General features: G+C 39.5%; 1 protein-coding gene across 2 annotated transcripts in view; it reads right to left on the bottom strand.

The window, feature by feature from the left end:
• Positions 1–21,162, bottom strand: part of grm2a (glutamate receptor, metabotropic 2a) — a 45,618-nt gene that overhangs the window by 21,437 nt on the left and 3,019 nt on the right. For both annotated transcript variants that reach the window (XM_035386990.1, XM_035386989.1), the window contains exon 2: positions 8,295–8,946. In XM_035386990.1, coding sequence (XP_035242881.1) covers positions 8,295–8,804 — 510 coding nt within the window. In that variant the 5' untranslated portion in view covers positions 8,805–8,946. The remainder of the gene's footprint in view (positions 1–8,294; positions 8,947–21,162) is intronic.

Raw genomic sequence — 21,162 nt, 5'->3', positions numbered from 1 at the left:
TTATATGTAGTGCAGAATAATGTTTTGCAGCCCTTGATTGAATTAAAAGCATTAAACATCTCAGTAATATTCTTAAAGACGTGCTGGAGTCTCATATAGGGGCCTATGAATTAGCTCTGTATTTAATTAGGAAATGACAGAGCAGACAGGCGAGGATTTGCGCATGTAAAGTCTCTGTAATCGAGCAGATTATGTTCAGAAAGGCTTTCTCTGACTGGCAGGAGCACAATCCTGAATGTGCAATCCTATCACGGCTTGCTGTCCCGGGCCTGCTGACAATCCCATGCCTGCTGCTCCTAACTTGTCATGGTTTCTCATTTCTTATTCATTTATACAGAGACCAGGGAGGATGTGTCTTCTACTGTTTCATCTTTTAACTTCTATCAGAGCAATGTTTATTCAAAGAAATACAGTTTTTATCATTGTTATCGTATTATTAGTATTGGTATCATTATATTTTATAGAAGAAAGTTCATTATATTTACAGTAGAAGGGTTTTCAATTCCTGTGTGAAATGATTATACATCTCTTTTGTACTGCAGCGTGGCAACAATGTGACATTTTTTAATGAAAAAATGAAAAAAAATAGAAAACAAAATGTTCAGCAAATGCCATAAATGTGTTTTATTCAGCCATAAATACCCACAGAGCAGTGATAACCATAGTATTCTGGTTAAGAATACTGACTGATGGTGAATAATCAACATGCTGTGTGAATTATTAGCATGGAATTATAGGTGTTTATGGATGTTTGTATCTCAGATGTTGTTTTTTCCACCTCATATTGCAAATTTTTCCTCTGGTTCTGTTCCCCCTCTCTCTCTCTCTCTCTTTCATGGGGACATGTCATGATTTCTTTTACAAGAGAACCCCATCTGTCTCTCCCAGAAGACTCCCCCCAGTGAGCTCCTGAAGTAAAAACACATTGTCCCAAGAAAAGGACAGGGGTCAGATTCAGGAACTGCACGTACAGGCACACAGACACTTTACTTCTGGCTCTACTTCTCTCTACACGTTTATATCCCCTATTGTTTTAACTTTTCTCCCAGTGTGGAAAGCCCAGTTTTATCTGGGCATGTTCCACATCCTCAGACTGTATATGTATAGTTAACAATCACTACCCTTCCACATGATACAACTTGCTTTTCTAAGTCTTTATTTAGTCCATGATGTTTTTTGGAAAATATCAAGCCCTAAGAATGTATGCTGCACAAACCTTTGACTCCATTGTCTTTTTATTGGTCTTTTTAAATGTGATATTGTAAAATGTGCAATACATAATGCAGTTGCTGTTAAAAGGAAGCAGACAAGCATCAACATCTATCATAAAAAATTGATATGGTCATTTTGGTTATAGGTTAGATGCAGAGGTAAATGTGACCATAAAAACAAAGTGCATTGCCGGCACTGTAAACAGATTTTTATGTAAGGATAGCATGGCTAATCTACATTATCAAATTCAGTAAAGCATCCTTCCATAGAAACCTAGTTTTTTAGATGCAGGTGTTTAATCCCTAGCACTTCCACTTCCATTCAGAGAGTCTCCCCCTGCTAAGACACAAATTCTTTTGAATTTCAAACTAAAGACAAAACTTTGAGCATAAGGTCTAAATCAGAAATACTCATTGGGCTATAGACTATCAGGGAGAAGAGAGAACTATATGGCATTACTGACCTTGGGGGCCAGATTTCAGTATCCCTGGTCTTGTTGGACCTGCTATAGTGATGTCATGAACTTCAAAATAGAAGCAGTTATTTGTTATCAGTGACACCCTGATTTGGGCCAATCATAGTGCTATTCTGTACACAAAGAACTCTCAGATGAAAGATGAGAGTAAATAAATACAAACTCTGTAAAACTGAATGAACCATCAAGTCACTCTGTATAAAGGTGTGTTCTATGATAAAATGAATAATCTCATCACTTATTAATTATTAACAATTTTATGATTATGTTCTATACTTCTGCCCATAAATTATGCAGGTTTTGCCTTATTTCAGTACATTTTCTTCAAGTGTGAGAGTGCATGAGATTCTGAAGAGTCTTCCACACGCACCAGAAGTCATGGGTGGTCTAGGTTGGCCAAACAAATTAATAATAAAAAGCAAACAAAATCCTTCAAAGAAACCTGCAAATGTGTATCTAAGAAAGTTATCTTAGACACTCATTATCCAATCAGATGCAAGTGGAACATATGGGTGAATGTGTTGGACAGGCAGTTAAAATTGTTAGCAGATGTTCTTTGGTACTAAGTACATTTGTTTATTTAATGTTTTTTTTTTTTTTTAAGGAGGTAGAGTGGTAGGAAAGCTAAATCTACATTTTACATCTTAGCTGCCAAATAACAGCTATACCCTCTTTGCAGCTAATTGACCCTATAAACCATTTGATAGAACACAGCACTGTGAGGAAATTACAAAAATGTTTGACTCTGGTAAATGGTAAACCTGCACCATGTGTGGTAAATGCCTTCCAAATTTCAGCCTATAACAAGTAAGTTCAGTTCCTTCCTCACAGATTTTCTGTTTGCTTGTTTCATAAATCACCTTGGACTTTTTCCAGAAATGGCCAATGATTTGCATTACAAAGGAGATTTGTGTTATCCTTCTCTGTGATGGAAATGTAGAGACAGTGTCCAAAACAACACTGTCACCATCTGTGTTGAAAGATCGCTTTTGTGGTTGCAGGGGCTCAAAGTTGCAAGCTGATTTAGCTGTGTTATGAAAGGAAACCATGAAGTGATTTAGGTGTATTGCAAAAGAACACTATATTTCTTCAAAACTACTGCCTGTTTGTTATACTTTTGTGTGTGTATATGTCAATAATGTCAATAATGCACCATCATAATACGTTATGTAAATAAAAGTAGACATGTTTAGTACTTTGTAGCATATCCTTTGCATGCAATGACTGCTTTAAGTCTGTGACCCATAGACATCATCAGGTGCTGAGCATCTTCTTTGGTGATGCCCTGCCAGGCTTTGGGGGCTGGTAACCTTAAGTTTTCTCTTCAGCATATGAAATTCATGTTCAATTGGATTCAGATCGGGTGAATGACTTGGCCAGTCAAGAATTTTCCAGTTTTTGGCTTTGAAAATCTCCTTTGTTGCTTTGGCAGTATGTTTGTATGCATATTTCCAACCCATTAAATGCTCCTTGATGGAGCTAAGAATGAGGAGCTAGGAGGCTCCCAAAGGATGCTTGAGCAAGGAAAAACAAGTACATCCTTTGCAGAAGCATTTTTGTTGGACGCATGACATAAAAATCTGCATTTTTATACACGCCACAGAGCATGACAGGATGTCAATTGCTTAATTATATCATGTGGTACACCTGTATGGAAACATCTGCATTTGTTGTGTTTCTCCACTCATTTATTTTGTCACCTGTCTAAATATATATATATATATATATATATATATATATATATATATATATATATATATATATATATATATATATATATCTTTAATGGTGAATGGTTCACAGAACATATGTCTAAGCTCCTGGCAGAAACTAATTACAAGTTATTCCTGTGGCTAGATAATGTTGACTGTAATTGCAGAATACAGCACACCACCAATTACCATCAAGCTTGATGCTTGATGTAAAAACACTAAGCGAGTCTCCACAGCCCAGTGACACCCATTAGTAATGATCCCCCTGTAAATATAGAACAGTCTTTTGTTGATATTATTCTAGTGTTCCTGCACACACATTTATCACTGTCTCCATGGAAACTTTAGTTTCGTCATAAGTGAATTCCTCCTCAGATGATGAGTTGAGTCATTGTTTACTTGAAGCTGTGAAAAATATTGCCAGCAAACCTACAGTACAAAGATTTTTTTTCCCTTTGTAAAAGATTCCATTATATTATAGTTTTTTTTCTTCTTCCTGTTAATGCAAGCATTGTTTCACCATGGGAATTCTGAATATTTCAATTCAGAACTAATAAGATCACACAATTCTTTGAGTGAGAGAGATATTAAGAACTGAGAGGGTATATGGTGAGAAGTATAGCTACAGTAGCAATGAGTGCTGGGTTAAAAAATAATTATCGTGTTGATTTTTTTTGTTCACTGATTGTCAAAGAAGGTAGGCATTTCTATCAATCTGCTGACCAAAATTGATGAGGCATTTTCTTGTTACTTTTATTTTATATTGTCTGGAAGAAAAAAAAAACTTTATGGTAGTTCAAGTGGACCTTCATTGAGGCATGGCATGCATGAAATGAGAGAAGAGTTTACTGAAAAAAACAAAGCAAAGCATCAGTGAAATAAATATAAGTGAATTGCAAGAAGCAACAAAACCACCATTTCCAAAAACATTAAACCCTGAAAACTACTCTTTTGGCAGTGATGCTGTCAATTACGTATCTCTCCACTTGACTGCCAGATACAATTTCCACAGACACAGTCAAGATTTGATAAGACTGTAAAGCGCATCAGGAGTGCAACAAGCAATACTACTTAATATTTCTTTACTTAAATGGGTTGACAATGTAGAATATTCCATTTCACTATTGTATTCAGCAGCAGTATAAAGGAGGACTCTCTTTGTGTTTTATCTGCAGTTCCACCAAATTACTTAATGTTCATTTTCAAATACAGCTGGAAAAAAACCTCAAACCAGTTCAAACAACTCTAATGTGGAACAAGTGATCTTCTTTTCCCAGAAAAGTCACTAGGTTCTATTTAAGCCCTCTTTAAGGGACCAGTCCATTTGTTATGAATTCATCAATCATTAGGCAAAATTCTGCCATGCCTAATCAAGTAGCGTCCTCATTGGAAGTACCATATTTCTGCAGTCTCTCAGTCATCTTTGCCTGGCACTGAGGCCTCTTCATAAACACAGTGTTGAACCTGCCAAGTCCTGTGATACTCTGGTGGCACCCCACAGATGGGAAAGCTAGTGCACTGCCTCAAGAGCCCAGCGGTGGTATCATTAGCCTTCACTTTCTAACAGTAGTTGGCCGGTGTTGAGCGTAACTGCATACCACTGGCTTGTTTTTTTTGCCAAATCTGACCGTAAGCTTTTTTTTTTCCACAGTATTGTTCTGTCAAAGCTGTAGAAGCTGTTAAGTAGATGGAGCCCCTAGGAGGCACCAAGTTAATTGCTTTTAGTATTCCATTTGTATCCATGGCAATGAATATCATCAACACTTGTTCCATTTGTCTTGTGGACCTTTGCTTGCTCTGCAGTGACCTGTTTGTCTGGAGGTTCACATCACCTGACACAGCCTCTCAAAGCTAACGCGGAAGGGGGCATGAGCTATCAACCTTTCACACAGTCTTTTAACTCTGACAGCGCTCCTGGCCAGACTCAACTGGATTATGCTATCAAAAAATGGGACCACGGCTCCCCTTTACTGAACATAAGGCAGCAAGACCTGAGGCTGCCGTGTTTATAACGTGTTTATGGCCTGTATTTCCACTGGTTTCAAATATTGTGCCTGTGCCGTTTCTGCTCACGTGCCTCTAAGCAAAATAATTCCATGATAAACCAGGTCACGGGTGCTGTCCTCACCACTTACCTGCCCTTCAGTTTGTCAATACAAAATGGCAGAGGAAGCAGAGGAACAAATTGTGCAATTTATTGAAGTGCCCTTGTGAATTCCCAAGCACATTGGAGTACAAGTGTTATGAAAAGAGCAGCCATTGTGCACAAACCCCACAAGACAATTACAATTCAAATGAATAGAAGCTGCACCTGTTCCCAGTCTGTCTGTACCCAACCTATGACCTGCTGTTACTGCCATTCATGCTCAGTTCAGCCTCAGAGAATCTGTGGACGTGGAAATTGGCAGGAGGGTAGGGAGAAGGCCACTGCGGTTCTCTCACTATGCCGCACTCTTTCCTCTTAGCATCCCATTCTAACCCCCCACTCCCACCCCCCCAGCCAGGGCCCCACACTCTCCTGCTCACACAGAGGATGGGGGAAGAAGTAGAGGTGGCTATGCCAGTGTGAGAAAGAGAAAGTGTTTTGCGAGGCAGGGCAAGCAGACATATATGCAAGTATTCTTTTCACGAAGAGGCCATACATTAATCAAAATGTAAAAGTTGGGAAACTGTGCCTCTGTAATGGCGCCCTGTGTGGTTATTTATGATGCCACACAGCACCATTTCCACCTCTCTTCTAATGAAAGCCTATATATCTTCCTTTTGTGAATCAAACCCACTGAGCTTTCATCATTTTTGTTTCCTCCAAATGCTATATTACTCCCCGATGTTAGGAGTTAAGTTACACACTGAATAAAAATAGCAAAACAGTGATCGCAGAGTGAGAGTTTGTGAATGACTGAATGACTGGAGCCCCTTTGTGATACACAAGACTCAATTATTCAAACAAATCATTGTTTCACAATAGAGAACAACATTTTATTAGTGCTTCCAATGAGCCAGTGACATGGTAAATTCAATAGACAACACATCCAACACCCATCATGAGGATCATCCTGTTGTCACTGCCATAACCTTAGCAGTTACATCACTCTTTCTTTCTTTTAAAATTTTTTTTTAAATTAGAGCACCTTCAAAATTTCAATCTTTTGTTCTAGCCCTGTAAAATAACTGTAATGCAGCAAGCCGTCAAACATCACACATTGGAAAAAGCTGTTTCTGATTTCTCAATGAGGATGGATGAGCAGCAGTTCAAAATAGTTCATTTCTAACTAAAATCTCTTCACATGTCTCTCCTTGGGCCCTGTGTCCACCGCACGGGGGGTGCTCATGCTTAGAATGTGTGGGGATTAATGACGAATTGAAGCTTGATGAGGAAACTGCTACATAATGGTCAATGTGGGACCAATTAGCAAGCATTTCAATGGAATACTTTGAAAAACCTGTGTGCTGTGGAAAGCTATCAGGCTGTCGCCCAGTCTTTCTGTCTTCTTGCTTTCTCCCGACAGCTGCGATATCAGTTTCTGATCTACTGCTGGTGGAAACTGACAGGGGAGCCAAGAAAAAAAGAAAACCTCTGAATGGGCAGTCGATAGAAAACATGTAAATGGATATGTGATGTAAATCTCCCGGAATGGTTTTACTATCATGGAATGGATCTATTTTATTGAACACCCCTGAAAGATTCTACCCTGAACTAGTTCTCTCCATCCCCTCACTCAACCAAAGTGTTGTTTCCCAGACATTTCCCTGGATCACAACCTCATGTCTCTCCAGAAGTCACTTCCATCCAGTTGTGTTCTGTACAACAGTACTCTGTTATACACAGACCAGATTCAAAACAATGATACTTCACATTACATTTGTGATTTACTAAGACCTTTAGCAAGAGCAATTCAAAACCAATGACATGATAGCACATTCAAAAACAATAGCACATTCAATACCAATAACATAACATATAGAATAAATTCTGAATTGCACAGAAGCATCTTCTCTACTGAAGTCCAAGCAAATGCCTCTAAAACCTATTGGACTGCACTTCATCCTACAGCAAGACAATGATCCCATACTGCTAAAGCAACAAAGTTTTTCAAAGCCAAAAAACGAATCTATTTGAACATGCATTTCATATGTTGACGAGAAAACTTAAGGCAACTTGCCCTTGAAACAAGCAGCAGCTGGAGCTGACTGAGTACCATGAGAGAATATGCTCAGTACCTGGTGATGTCTATGGGTCCCAGACTTCAAGCAATCATTGCATGCAAAGGATAGACGACAAAGTACTAAATAGAACTACAATCATTTATATAACATTAATATGTCCCAAACGTTATGGTGCCCTGAAATGGGGGCCATGTATAAAAAGTGCTGTAATGTCTACATTGTGAGACCAACTTGTATAAAATACTGTGTCACATGTGAATTGTTTCATTACAAATTTGAAATTGTGTAGTACAGAGCCCAATCAAGAAAAAGTATGTCTTTGTCCCAAACATTATGGAGCCCTCTGTATATATGAGAAAAACTGCCAAATACTCAAAGTATCATTTGAAAGCCATAGCTGAATGTCTTGCATCACATTATCAGTTGGAGTAGTTAATCAAAATCACGCCTCACCTACTGCAGTTTGACAAACCTTTCCAAATCACTAAATGCATGAATAATCTGCATATAAATTTGCCATGAGCGCATCATTCGCATACATGATTCATCTTGCACAGGATCAGTTCTGTTCAGCAAATTACAACAAAGCAGTCTGTACAAGGCAAAGTGCCATGGTTATGTTATACATCTCAAATTTACAGTGTAAGGGAGATGTCCATCATCACGCATCCAACACTTCATTCATGAAAACTCAATAGGATAAAGCCATACAGAAGCGCTGTCAGTACCTGGATGGAGACATCGCTGTAGGACCCACCAATGACGCCCGAGATGGCCAGCGGTAAGTCGTCATGCATGGCGTATGATCCGTCAGGGCAGATGTACTCAGTCTCGTCCACTTTGGTCAGGGATGCGCGGACGAACTCCAGGGACTGTTCCAGGGCGTAGGTGTCCTTTGAGCAGGTGTCCAGGATGTGAGCACCCAACTTCAGGCCTGGAAGGATGTGGCGGTCCTGGTTGATCTTGTCAAGCGCCAGCAGCATGGCTTCCAGCCTCTGGATCCCGCGCTGCTCGTTGATGGCGCCGCAGTCCTCCATGCCCTCGCCCTTGTGGTGCACGGGGAAGAGACCCCCTATCACCACGTCCCCCTCCACCGTGATCTCACGCTTGGGGGCCGTGTTGTAGCTGGTGGTGGGCAAGGCCTCGGGGACGAGCGTGAGGGCGAGCAGCAGCAGGAATAAGTGTAGGTTCCGGCAGGGAGCCTCCTCTGCTTGGAAGCCAAACCTCACAGCGGCCATGTGGATGGGCAAGTTGGTGGCGCTTCTTTCTCGGGATGTTCAAGGTGCAGCACTGCCAGGTTTTAGAGGCCTACTATTTCTGTCATTGCGAGGTCTCTCGCTGGTGTCAGGGACATCTTTTTTTTGTATTGGATCTCGCTCCCTGAGGACAGAACAGAAGGAACTGTAGTTACCAGACTTTCAAAACATGGAGGTATTCTTATAGACAGCCATGCTGTCTATATGATGAAGATGAATACCACCAGATTGCATCTCCATTCCAATTCTAATATACCCCACCAAGTGGAGCAAGAAATAGTAATAATTTCAAGTTATATTCGGTCCCACTAAAAAAAGAAAACCATCTTTCTCACAATCATTGGATTTGGGTTAAGACTGGTCGCCCTGTCTAAGCAGGAGCATGTTCACAGAATGAGCCACCCAGCAGCTCTATTATTGTGTTGGTTTTTGTTCAGTAGGGCCAAGTTCATTGCACTATTTAAGCAACACAATCAGCAAAGATAAATTATATTTATTGGAAAAACTCACACAAAACACAGAGCAAAATGTGATTCATCAGTCAATATGAGGATAAACTGTTAATCATTCAACAGCATCACAATGAAATTTCGGACATTAAAGCTATATTCTAGAGATTAGGATTAGGATCAATTTACTCAACCAAGGAGCAAGGTTAATATTAATTATTTTAGTGGAGGAATGCATATGCTTAGATTCATGCATGAATAAATCCTCATGCATGGATACTCTGTTCTCACTCTCACTTCTCATTTCCTGGATGTCCCTCCAATATGTATTTAGGGTTTGGTGCTCTCTCTGAATCAGGCACTCATTTGTGAAGCTCTCTCTTGGGCAATCTCTGTAGCTCATGATATTGTTTACAGTTAAAGTCTGTGGTTGCTGTACACACACACACACACACACACACACACACACATGCATATGGGCTTGTAAAGGTACACACCTACATACAGGAGAGCGAGTTGCCTAAATACTTGCTGCAAGTCACACTAAAAAGACGCAGATTTTCCTCCAGCAGTCTAGCTTAAAAATTGCACTGGGTCCTGCAAACACAGAATTCCCAGTTTTTTAAATCCCCTCCCCCCTGCCTACCTCTCCTCATCCTGCTTTTGGAATCCCACAACTACGTTGCCACTATTATTTTTTTAATTCCACTAAATTAGATTAATAAATTGCATTTGTGCCAAATTTGTTTGGTTGAACTGTATTGTTTGCTGCCTAGCTAAATATAAACTGGATATGAGGCATTCGTTGTACATTGGAAACACTTAGAGGAAAATAACCAAACTAGAGCTTGTAATTTATTTTCTTCCAAATATAGTACAGATATTCATTATGGAACATGTTCTCCTGTCAAAATCAAAATCAATCTCACCTATAATACAAATCAACTACTTTCTGCCTTTCTGTAGAAATGCAGAGTCCTTCAGATTCCAGGACAGCAGCAGAGAAAAGAAGATCATTTATCTCTTATTTCTGTGATATTCCCCCACGGTCGCTATTGAGACACCTTCGAAAAGCATCATGTTAAAAGCAAAAATAAAGGCACAGCAGAGAACACAAACGCCAGTCCTGAGATCAATCCATCAAACAGCCAGCGCATGGCTGCCCTCCCCACCACCCCATCCCATGCCTCTCAGTTCCCCCTGTGGTTAATTAGATGTAGCACAGTACATTGGTGCAATATACCCATACAGATATTGAGCAAATATCACCACACTCTCTCACTCTTGTTAGTGAGGTCAGTTCATTCAAGACAGCAGGAGTTATAATTAATTGCATCAGCAGGACCTTGGAAATATAAATGATTTGCGTAAATATTTTTCCCCAATTAATTTTTAACCTGCTGAGTTGCCCATACAAATAATCATGGCAAAATTCCAGTCTCTCTATTCTAAGCATCTCATAACTAGCTCGTCATTTTTTTTTTTTTTTTTCCTCACCAGATGTGTAGTGAATGTCTGATGATATCTGCTGCAAATGGCTGAGGTGTTTCACCCAGGTGAGTGCTAGACATTGTTGGTGGTTGTGGTGAGTTCCAACCATTTTATTTCCATTGCCCAAATACCCAAATATCTTGTGCAAGGCTTAACAATGATTAAAAAAGAAACCCAAAAACAGGACCGTCTGAACTGGCTTCACTAAATATGTGACAGAACTCGAGAACTAGCAAGACACTTAAGCTTGTTATCCACCTTTGATGCACTAAGCAAAACCTGATCGGGGAACAACATACGTCAAGCATCCACAGCAGACAGCAAGATTATATCTGTGCTGAGTTGAAATGGAGATGTTAAGCAGTATTGAAAACATAGCTGGGGCTTTCGGGTAATTAAATACAACCACTAAAAACAAAAACATTGCACACATTTCTTTCCTAGCATCTCTCATTAATTTAGCTCATGGAACAATATATTCATTGTCCCACACATCAAAGATTTGAACCTATGACTTTTTGCTAGTGAAAACAGTTACATCATTATGGAAGCACACTGCTCAAATATTAAGTATTTGTTTTTTTTTCCCTTTCCCTTCAGTAAAAGGAAAGCAAGTATATGCCAATTTACTATCAAGCAGTTTTTTTTTTCTATGCACATTTCATATGCTGAGAGGAAAATCAAAGAAAATTACAAGAATTGTGTGACATTGATTGTCTTACAGAATTACAATATTTTGCCAAAAGCCACTCCAGATGTCTGAAATCAAATGATCAAAATAATTACTTGCTCTACAGAAGTACTTACTCACCATCATTTTCTACAATCTCTTTTTAAACTCAATGCCTTATCCAAATGGATGTTCCCAAAAGCAATTCATATTGAAAACTCTGAAGACTGAAACAACTGCCTGCCACCCATCTCCAGTCCACTAATCACTTATTTGCAGTATTGTCTTGCAGGGTAAAACAACCTGCAAGACAACAAAATGCAAGATATCCTGCGAGATATCAAAATGTTTTCTCTCAAAGCTCAATGTGCTCATCTCACTGAACCACAGTCCAGTGCTCATTAGGGTTTCTTTAGCTAACCTTTGTTGCCATAGTAACTTGCCATTGAGAAAAGGATGGGAGAGGACAAGCAGGTCAATATTGTCCATTCAAAATGGTCCTACCAGGCTACTGAAATGTAGTCATATGTAAAGTACTATCCAATGCCTATATGTCTATATAAGGCCGGGGTTCTTCTTGTCAGGTCCATGAACTCGTAGCCTTTGACATTGGATAGTACATTACATATCTGACTGCCCTATACCCTTATCTGGTGAACACTGTTCAAATTTCAATTTTAGCAATTCAAGCTAAGTGCTTTGTTCAAGGGTGCAGTACCCTCCCCACCCTCTTGGAACCTGAACCTGAAATCTGATCAAGAATAGAATTTTACATGCCTGTCAATACAATTACAATGCAGTCTGAATCTCCCCAGCTTGCCTTTTATATGGTGAAGGATTCAAATTGGATCATGATGGTTCCACGGCCATGTTGATATAAAAGCCATCATTTCATTAATTCATGCTTTGTCGCTTCTTACTGATGCTTTTATCCGATCATGGCGATTCAATTCAGTCATGAACATTGCCAAAGTGGTCTTTAACCCCTGTTATTATTATTCCCCAAATGTTCTTATTAAATACTTATTTGTCATACCAAATTAAGTGGTTGTATTAAATGTTGCAGTCATCATTATATCAATGATGTTGAAGCTTTCAGTGGTGAATAGTGGCATTCAGTTTGCCTTTTTAATTATCCAAGCATGAGATACCATTTATCTTAGACAGCTTATATAAGGCTAACAAATTATTCAATTGTGAAATACTTTGCTGCAGGGTCCAGTCTGGGTTTTGAACTCATAACCTCTGAGCGATATGGATTTAAATACCCTCAAATTTAATCTGACGGTCCGCACTTTACCCTCATATTCATTGTTTCATTTGAAATCCAATGTGCTGGAGTACACAGACAAATCAATAGAAATTTTGTTAATGTCCAAATAGTTAAGCACTGCACATATATATATATATATATATATATATATATATATAGACCTCCAATAAGGCAGAATTGTCCCTTGATAATTTTAGAAGAGTAAACTGATAGCTGAAAACAGTGCTACTGAAAATGAAGTAGTTTGCAATGAATTATGAAGTATATAAATGACCACATGGTATGTGTAAAATTGGTAGCAGTAGCAATATTTCATTAATATGGCCCTGGATACACATGGAATCAGGCTTATTGAGTATTCATCTACAGCATTTTAAAGAGAGTTCTTTGCCATTTAAAATTCATATTACACTATGTGACATCACTTTTACTTGGGGGATTCATGCCGCTGACATGAATACAAAAGAATACAACCAGACAAGATATCCTGCAGAATTTTTTAAGATCTTATTTCTATGCTATAGCATAAAAAATTTAATGAATCACTGGCTGGAGCAAACGTGCCAGAGGTCCTCACGGCACTGCACGCTTTGCTGAAGCAGACAAAGTGAAGAAGCAAGGGCAAAGAAAGAAACAGGCATTTAGGACAAGCCGGGAGATACAGGTACTAATTAGGGCAAGGATGAGGGACAGCAAGCATCCGACCTTGTAATTTTCTTATACCTGATGGCTAAAGCTAAGGGGGTGGAAATTGGTTACTGCTTGGTCGAGAAATCTCCTGGGACATTATTGCTTGAAGTAGCGGTGGATAAATAGGAGATTCATTTCCTCGAACAAAACATAAATAACAAAACAACCCAGCTTTAGTGGTGGAAGATATAATTATGTAGACTTAAAACAGAGGTCCTGACTCATTGTGCTTAATAAAGATTTCATGGTAGTTAAGACAAAGAGTAGGGTGTTTCCTGGAATCCTAGCCAAATTCACAACCCATCTATCAAATCATCCCTCAAGTCCAGTTTGCTAAATCAAATTCCTCTATTTCAGCAGGTGTGTGGTGGCATGAATTAGGCAAGCCATTCACATATCAAACAATATGCAGCATTAACAGTCATAAAGTACACCTGGAGAACATTTCTTTAGGTATGGTAATTTCCCATGATGAGAATGTATTTATTTTTATTTCTTTACAGGATTGAATGTCTTTGTACCATAGGCTTTATTGTAAATGCATTTTAGTTCTAATGTCTTCTAGTGACAATAGAACTGGGGAAACATGTAAGATTATATGCATTGTATCCCTGTTGTTAGAGTAACTGCAAAGTTCATGAAGTGCAGCCATATTTCTAAGAGTTGCAGACAATTTCCAGGGGTCCATGTGATGTAAATAAATTATTATTATTATTATTATTATTATTATTATTATTATTATTTCTTTTATTATCAGTAATTAATAATTAATTAATAATTAATAAACTAATGCAAGAGTACCAGTGCTTATTGGCCTCTTAAACACTTCAAACTAGATAATGACAAACATGGAAACAGCTAAGAGGAAAGGGAATGATTGCAGGGGAAAGGAGGTGGAAATGGAGAGAGAGAGATGAGTGGGATGGAAGGAGAGGAAAAGAGAAGGTTGTGGAGGAGGGAAAGGAGGTGAGGACAGACCAGAGTGAAGCTTGACAAGGTGTTAATCTGCTCAGGTGTTGAAAATCACATTTCTGGAGCGGAAGCAGCAATAATATCTGGAGTACCTCCGAGAGAACATTTACAGTATGTGCAGCTTGAGGCTGGAGGGACTGTGAAGATACCAGGCCCAGGCCACTATTTGGCTTCATCTTCTTTCCTTACTAAGTGCATTTTGCAAGGGTGTATAAATATGTGCAACAAAGAGGAACACGCACAAGAAAAAGGAGCCAAAGTGCTAATGTAAAATGGTGCCCTCCTTTGTGTGGAGTACAATCTACTGTAGAGTTTAAAAAATAAAAATACAATACAAAAACATAATCAGAGCAGAGCCTGTTGCAATCTTCTGATATACGAACAATCTGGCATCAATTTCCATTTTCCTGCTTCAACCTGGCAAATGCCTCTCAGAAGCATTCTTTATGTCCCTAATTTTCAGTACAGTTTTTATACACAATTATACCATGTGAAATCTCTGTAGAGATTATGATTGTAAAATAAATACAGCATGTGCCATATTTATACTCATCAAAACATTTCAATAAAGCAATATTTTGTGCCAAAAGAACTCAAGCAGGTAATTGATCTGTGCACAATGAAGGGTTGAAATCAGAGTTCTGTTTTCCACATTTACCCCTATGGTTTATATTAACAGTCAGCACAACAGAATGGCAAATTGCTTTTTAATTAGACATCTCAATTTACTGATATTTCCCAGGCAATATTTTCCCAGCCATTGTCTGCCTCTGGAATGACTTTCTACCTTACAGCTATAATGGATATATCAAGGAAGCAAGTCAGGTTAAGTATCATGCTCAAGTGATCAGAAACCAAACCCCTCCTGAGATTTGAACCAGTCGTCTTTCAGTTACAAGCCCAGGTACAGTACTTCATGTGTGCTTGTAAATCACTTTGCATTCCTCACCTTTCACTTGACAAAACCTTTTGAGTACATTGCTCAAAACCTCGGCTTCCTGACACAGCCCCACCCAGTTCTCTGACAGAGCTCATTCATGAGGTTGCAAAGGGTCATCAGAAGGCCATCACGAGTCCTTCGTTGCTCGCTCTGGCGGTGCATTACCGCTCTGTGGATTGAAACGTTACCTCTGAAGACAGTCTTGTCCTCCTCAAGACAAGGGAATTCAGAATCCCTTTATTGCACTCAGAGCACTTTCAATAACAACAATTATACCCTGAGAGGAATTTAAAAGCAGTAAAGCCTGCTGTCGAGAAAAAAAATAAACAACTTAATAATAACTGTTCCTCAAATGTGGAGTATGATGACATTTTCAAATGTTGCTGCTGGTTTTGTTTTATAGCTTTGATAGTCACTTAATATCAATGTAAATAATTACCATGATCTATGTGTAACAAGCCCTACTCAGGAGAATTGAAAGAAATTGCAATATAAAATTGCAATGTTGCCACATTGCCTGATGCATTATGAATTGTCTATCTTGAGCCTTTATCACCATATAAAAAGGAGAACAGTCTAGGTACTTGACACTGCAGAGAGTAGAAAGACCAGGTCGGGGCACAGAGCTCAAAGAGGGACCCACATTTAGCCTGATGAAATCAGGGTACACCGATTTTCTGTGAGTTTCTGACTATTTTCTGTTCATTATTTAGAAGAGACAGGTTGCACTTTTCCAGTAAGCATTCTGTATGCAACACTTGGATTCTCCTTCTCTTTCCGTCCCTGCCACAACACCTGTGAGAACAAGCCGCTGGAGCCAACCCCCATTCACTAATCACACTTTACAGCTCCATTTCTCTGTCAGGCATCCATCCTCTCTCTCCTTCTGTGAGCTCATTAGTGTCACAGCTTTGATTGTAGCTGGCAGTGTGATGGATGCTTCATGCTTTTGTCTCTCTGAGCTCCTTCCCTGCCCATACATTATTCATTGAGCCATCAGCTGTGACAGGGCAGAGGGTTGCTATTGGGCTTCCCTGACCCTGCCCCTTATACTATAACTAAGCTCTGATGCATGATGCACAGACACACACACACACACACGCATGCACGTGCACACACACACACATGCACACACACGCACACACGCATGCATGCATGCACGCACACACACACACACACCAGAACCGTTCCTGGGCTCTTCTCCTGTCTCCATGGACTCCATATTAGCTTTGTATGAGATACAGTGGAAAGATACTCCATCTATTTGATGCTTTCCCCCTGCATCACCAAAAGAAACAAAACCGCATTGAAAAATAATGATCACAACTGCAACTTAGCGGTGAGGGGGGAAAAAGGACATATTTGGATTACAGAATGAGTTTTATCAAGCAAAGAAATGGTTCAGTTGACAATAATGATGACAGCAGGGGCTACACAAACAGGGTTCATTATATCACTTGCCAATTTATGATTTAAGCACACATGCTACTTTACACTCATTGCCTATATGTAGCACACCAGATGGTGTTGGCTCCATACAGATATGCATAGACATGATAGATACCCTTAAGTATTGCGCTGCACATCACCTGAGTCACAATGAGATGTTAGCATTCAAGCCATTCTATTCTGATATGGTCATGAGCATTAATCATCCCAGAGTTTAATTACAGAGATCTGGTAGCTCAGATAGTTACAGTTGGTGGCAAGATAAGCAGTCTATGCATCTGTATAATGAGGGCTTCGATTTAGGCTCAGTACGTGACAAGGCAGAAATGAAGGGGAGATGATTCCCAAACAAAGCACCCCCAATGGCAGCCCACATGTGCAGCAGCTCACCATGCACCCAATGGGCCAAACGTGCAAAATATTCTTGTCACGGCAGGATGAACCCATGTCTTTACTGGGTGGCATAGAGCCTCACCTGGAATGCAGGGAGCGAGTGGCTAGGCCCTTAGAGAGAAGGCCCCAGCCTGACCTCTCTTCTGGGGGAGATTCCAGAGCTGTCACTCCTCCTCCCTGTCACTGTGCTGGTGTATTTTTGCTCTTCTGAGATGCGGTTATAACAGCTGATCAACTTTTAAAAATGTCCTCTCTAATAATCTTTATCATCGGGGGAAAACATCAAATGCATAACCCTCAACCCCTTTGCTTTCGATATTTGAAGCACGCTCAATAATAGCAACAAAAATAGCAATAACAGAAGAACTGTTACAGTTCTGTTGTAGTACTATTAGTACTACGTTAGCATTTTACCTGAATCCCTTATTATTTGTCCTATTTTCCCAAATCGCATTTGAATATTATTACAGGGATGTGAAATGCATTCTCCTATTGAATTTTGTACCCATAATTTACGAGATAAAGCCACCCATTTTTCACTAGAGGTAATACATCAGTTTTCACAGTAGATACAATTACTAGTGCTAACCACAAATCAGCAAGAATTTCAGGTGCCTCTTTTGTTTGAGTATGTGTGTCTGTGTATGTGTGCGTGTGTGTGTGCGTGTGTGTGTGTGTGTCTGTGTGTGTGTCCAGTGACGCAGTTTGTGCACAGCGAAAGCTTTTTCTCACGTTTCTAACACCAGGACAACCACTCTCAGCACTACTGGCTGTCACATCTTTGGGTTTTGTGTGGCTGTGGCAGCAGCAGGCCGTTAAGCGACTTCCATCCCCCACATTTGTGAAAAACACTGCTGCTTCGCTTCTCACATGGAGGTTCCTGCCACAGCTCCTGTGTTCTGAGATCTAAGGGCTTTGAGGACTGCAGACTGGCTGCAGTACCTGTGCGCGTTCCCACAGGGAAAGCCTGGCCATTCTTTCCCTCAGCAGTCAAAAGAGGAAAGAAAGTGATTGCATTGATCCCGTACAGGTGAGGTGGACTGCGTTTGGACTAGAAGGGGTTTTGTGCACCAGATTGTTTTCTTCTTCTTCAAAGCGTGTGAAAAGAAGATGAGCATTTTCTCCCCTGGCAAGAACCTGCATAATTAAAATGTAAGAACAGTCTCAACTATTGAGTGAAGGGCTTTCTATTTTTTTTAATAGTCTTAAAGCCTTCTCTTTTAAAAATAAAACACAGAGTGGAATTGAATCAGATTTTCTGCCATGCCTCTGCTCTCTCACTCTACTTAGTAGAAAGCTAGTACTGCAGGAAGCTTTGTGTTGTGCTGTGGGATAACCTGAGGTGCATTGGCAAGATGAAGAGAAAATCCAAAATTATGTTTGCATATCAATCTAACCAATAACACATTCTCATTTCCAAGTTATGTTTGCATTTTGGTCTCATTACCATTGTTACATTGTGGCTTCTTGAGTAATAGAAGCTAATTGGTGTTGGCTTCTACTTGGGCTGAAGGCAGGTGAGAGGAATGCCTTCATTAGTACGGGCATCGCATTTCCCCATCTTGGTAATTGGGTCAAACCACTTTTGACTAAAAAGGGGATGTTTTTTGTATGAGAATTTATAAGGCTATATCAAATATTACAATACTTCAGAGTAAAGGAAAATATGTATTACCCTATGTTTCTAATTTTTCAGTGTTGATTATTCCTAGTATTTTGTGAGAGGTGGATTCATGTTAATTTACCAGATGAGTTAACCTGTGGCATGGTTTGACAGTGTCTACTTACAAGAGGATTTCATGGGGCTGTTGAATATATCCAGCCATGGCATTCAATGGGATTTCCCTCCCTTTTTATGTCACAGATACTCTCTTGATTTTCTCTGGCTGAGGGCCAAGAGACTATCCTGTAAAGGTTCCAGGATGTTACGCTGTGCAAAATCCTGTACGGATTCACTGATCCTTATGAAAGGTGAATTGGCTGGACTGGGTGCAGTGAACAAGATTAGCAAAATAATTCCATTTTAAAATCACTGAATCTCCACTGTATACCACCCAAAAAGCCCAGCATGTTGTCTTGAAGATTGGACACAGACATGCAAGCTGTTCTCCTGTAACATTCCTCATTTTATTCAGGCTTGCATTTCAACCTGCCGCAATGAACCTCTTTAGGAAGCTTGGCAGCAATGCATTTATTTTAATACGTAATTTCTCCCTGTATTTGGTTTTTTCCTGCAACAGATGGTTCTAAATTATTTAAACCCCCATGCAGGAGTACCTCACTGAAGTCTTGATTGCCTTGATTTAAAAAGTCAGTTATATTTTTGGATCTGCTATGTCCTTTCTAGCAGTTCTCTTGGCTGTAAATCTGTGGTCTGTGGTTCTCCTTCACTTTTCTAATCATTCAAAGCCCACTCGAGACAAAGGTCAAAACAAACAATGGCTGTACCACCCCCTCAAAAATACACACACTGATTTGGTCATTAGAAAACAGTATGGGTCAGTGTGGGTGGTTTGCTGGATGAAGGAGTGTTGTGTGTTATTATTTAAATCTTTATGTTGGAATGAAAACATGGGTTTTAATCTGGGCCCAAGGAGAAATACAAAGGTTAAATCACACGAGTCACCAATACATTAAGTTTGCTTATAGCTATAAATGAGCACCTCATTCTGTTCAGGATCAGTGCCAGTGCCTCCGGGTTCTTGCCCTGCTAAACTGATCTCACATCTGATACACCAGTCAGACAGAACACTTCCTCTGAAGACAGCGTTTACAGGTATGAATACTTATTGACAGATTAATCAAGTAACTGGAGTCCAAGAATGGAGCAGGTTTAGAGTTGGACAGTGTTGGATGACTTCAAAGTTACACTGATGAACCCTGCACTACTTAAATTTGACAAATGTACTACGCACTTGTATACAAGACTGAACTTATCAGCATGCATAGTCATAAACAGTGCCTAGTGTTTGCTGAAGTATGACAAACACATTTTCTGCCCATGAATGGTGCACACCCTGCTGTGGTTTCCAAGCACGAATAGATTTTTACACCAATAAACTTCTCCCAAGCCTTTCTTATGTTAGACTGTGGATGTGAATAGTTCCACAAAGACATGTGCATTCCATGTGTTTATTTATCAAGTTACATGCCACTACCCCTCTTTTTGTGTTATAAATCAGGCATTTTGATCACACTTCAAAAAATGCACCCGAAAATGTACTTATTTTCCACCATCATGCAGAGAGCTACAGATCATGACCCACTTTGTGTAATAATCCTCTCATGAAAGCTAAGGAAGGCACACACGCACACCTCCATGTAAGAAAATACTAATAGTTAAAAACAATTAATACTAATCGTTCATAACTTTAAAGAACAAATCTTGTTTCAAATGTATTATGTGGACAGTGTAATATATTATATGGTTCATTTCCATGTTTTTATTATGTCTAAGCCCTCTATTGTGTTCCTTCTGTTTGATCTAAAACAATTTGACAAATTGCAATGATTATCACAATATAATCAATATTGCCTCCGAATTATCTCCTGACTTATTCTCTGAAACTTGCGCCCTTATAAAATGTTTAATTAAAACCTGATAATTATTGTCTTGGTTCTTTTTTTAATAAGCTGCATCACACTTCTGATCAGCACCGTCACTGTTGTAGACGAAAGATTAAGCGATGGTCAAATACAAGTTATACACATTCGCATTTCTCCGGAGAGCTGTGCCATCATCACAAATGGCATTTAAGCGTGGCTGTCGCAGGTTGAGACGCGGTGGTAGATGAAACCCGACGAACTAAACCCATCTTCTTGTGGCTGGCCACAGTCGGCATTGGCACTGCCACTGTCTTGATTATAGACCAGAAAGCGAAGTACTGTACGTCGACCAACAGCCCTTCTGCGGGCATATATGTCCAAGCAAAAAGTAAAATCAACTGAGAATGATACATTTGTAACATCATGGCATAAATGAATGACTGAATAAATAAATAAATAAATAAATA

The sequence above is a fragment of the Anguilla anguilla genome, chromosome 13 (genome assembly GCF_013347855.1).
Source record: "Anguilla anguilla isolate fAngAng1 chromosome 13, fAngAng1.pri, whole genome shotgun sequence".
In the NCBI taxonomy this organism is placed as follows: domain Eukaryota; kingdom Metazoa; phylum Chordata; class Actinopteri; order Anguilliformes; family Anguillidae; genus Anguilla; species Anguilla anguilla.
The sequence above is the reverse complement of the archived record's forward strand: the minus strand, read 5'-3'. Positions and strand labels throughout refer to the sequence as shown.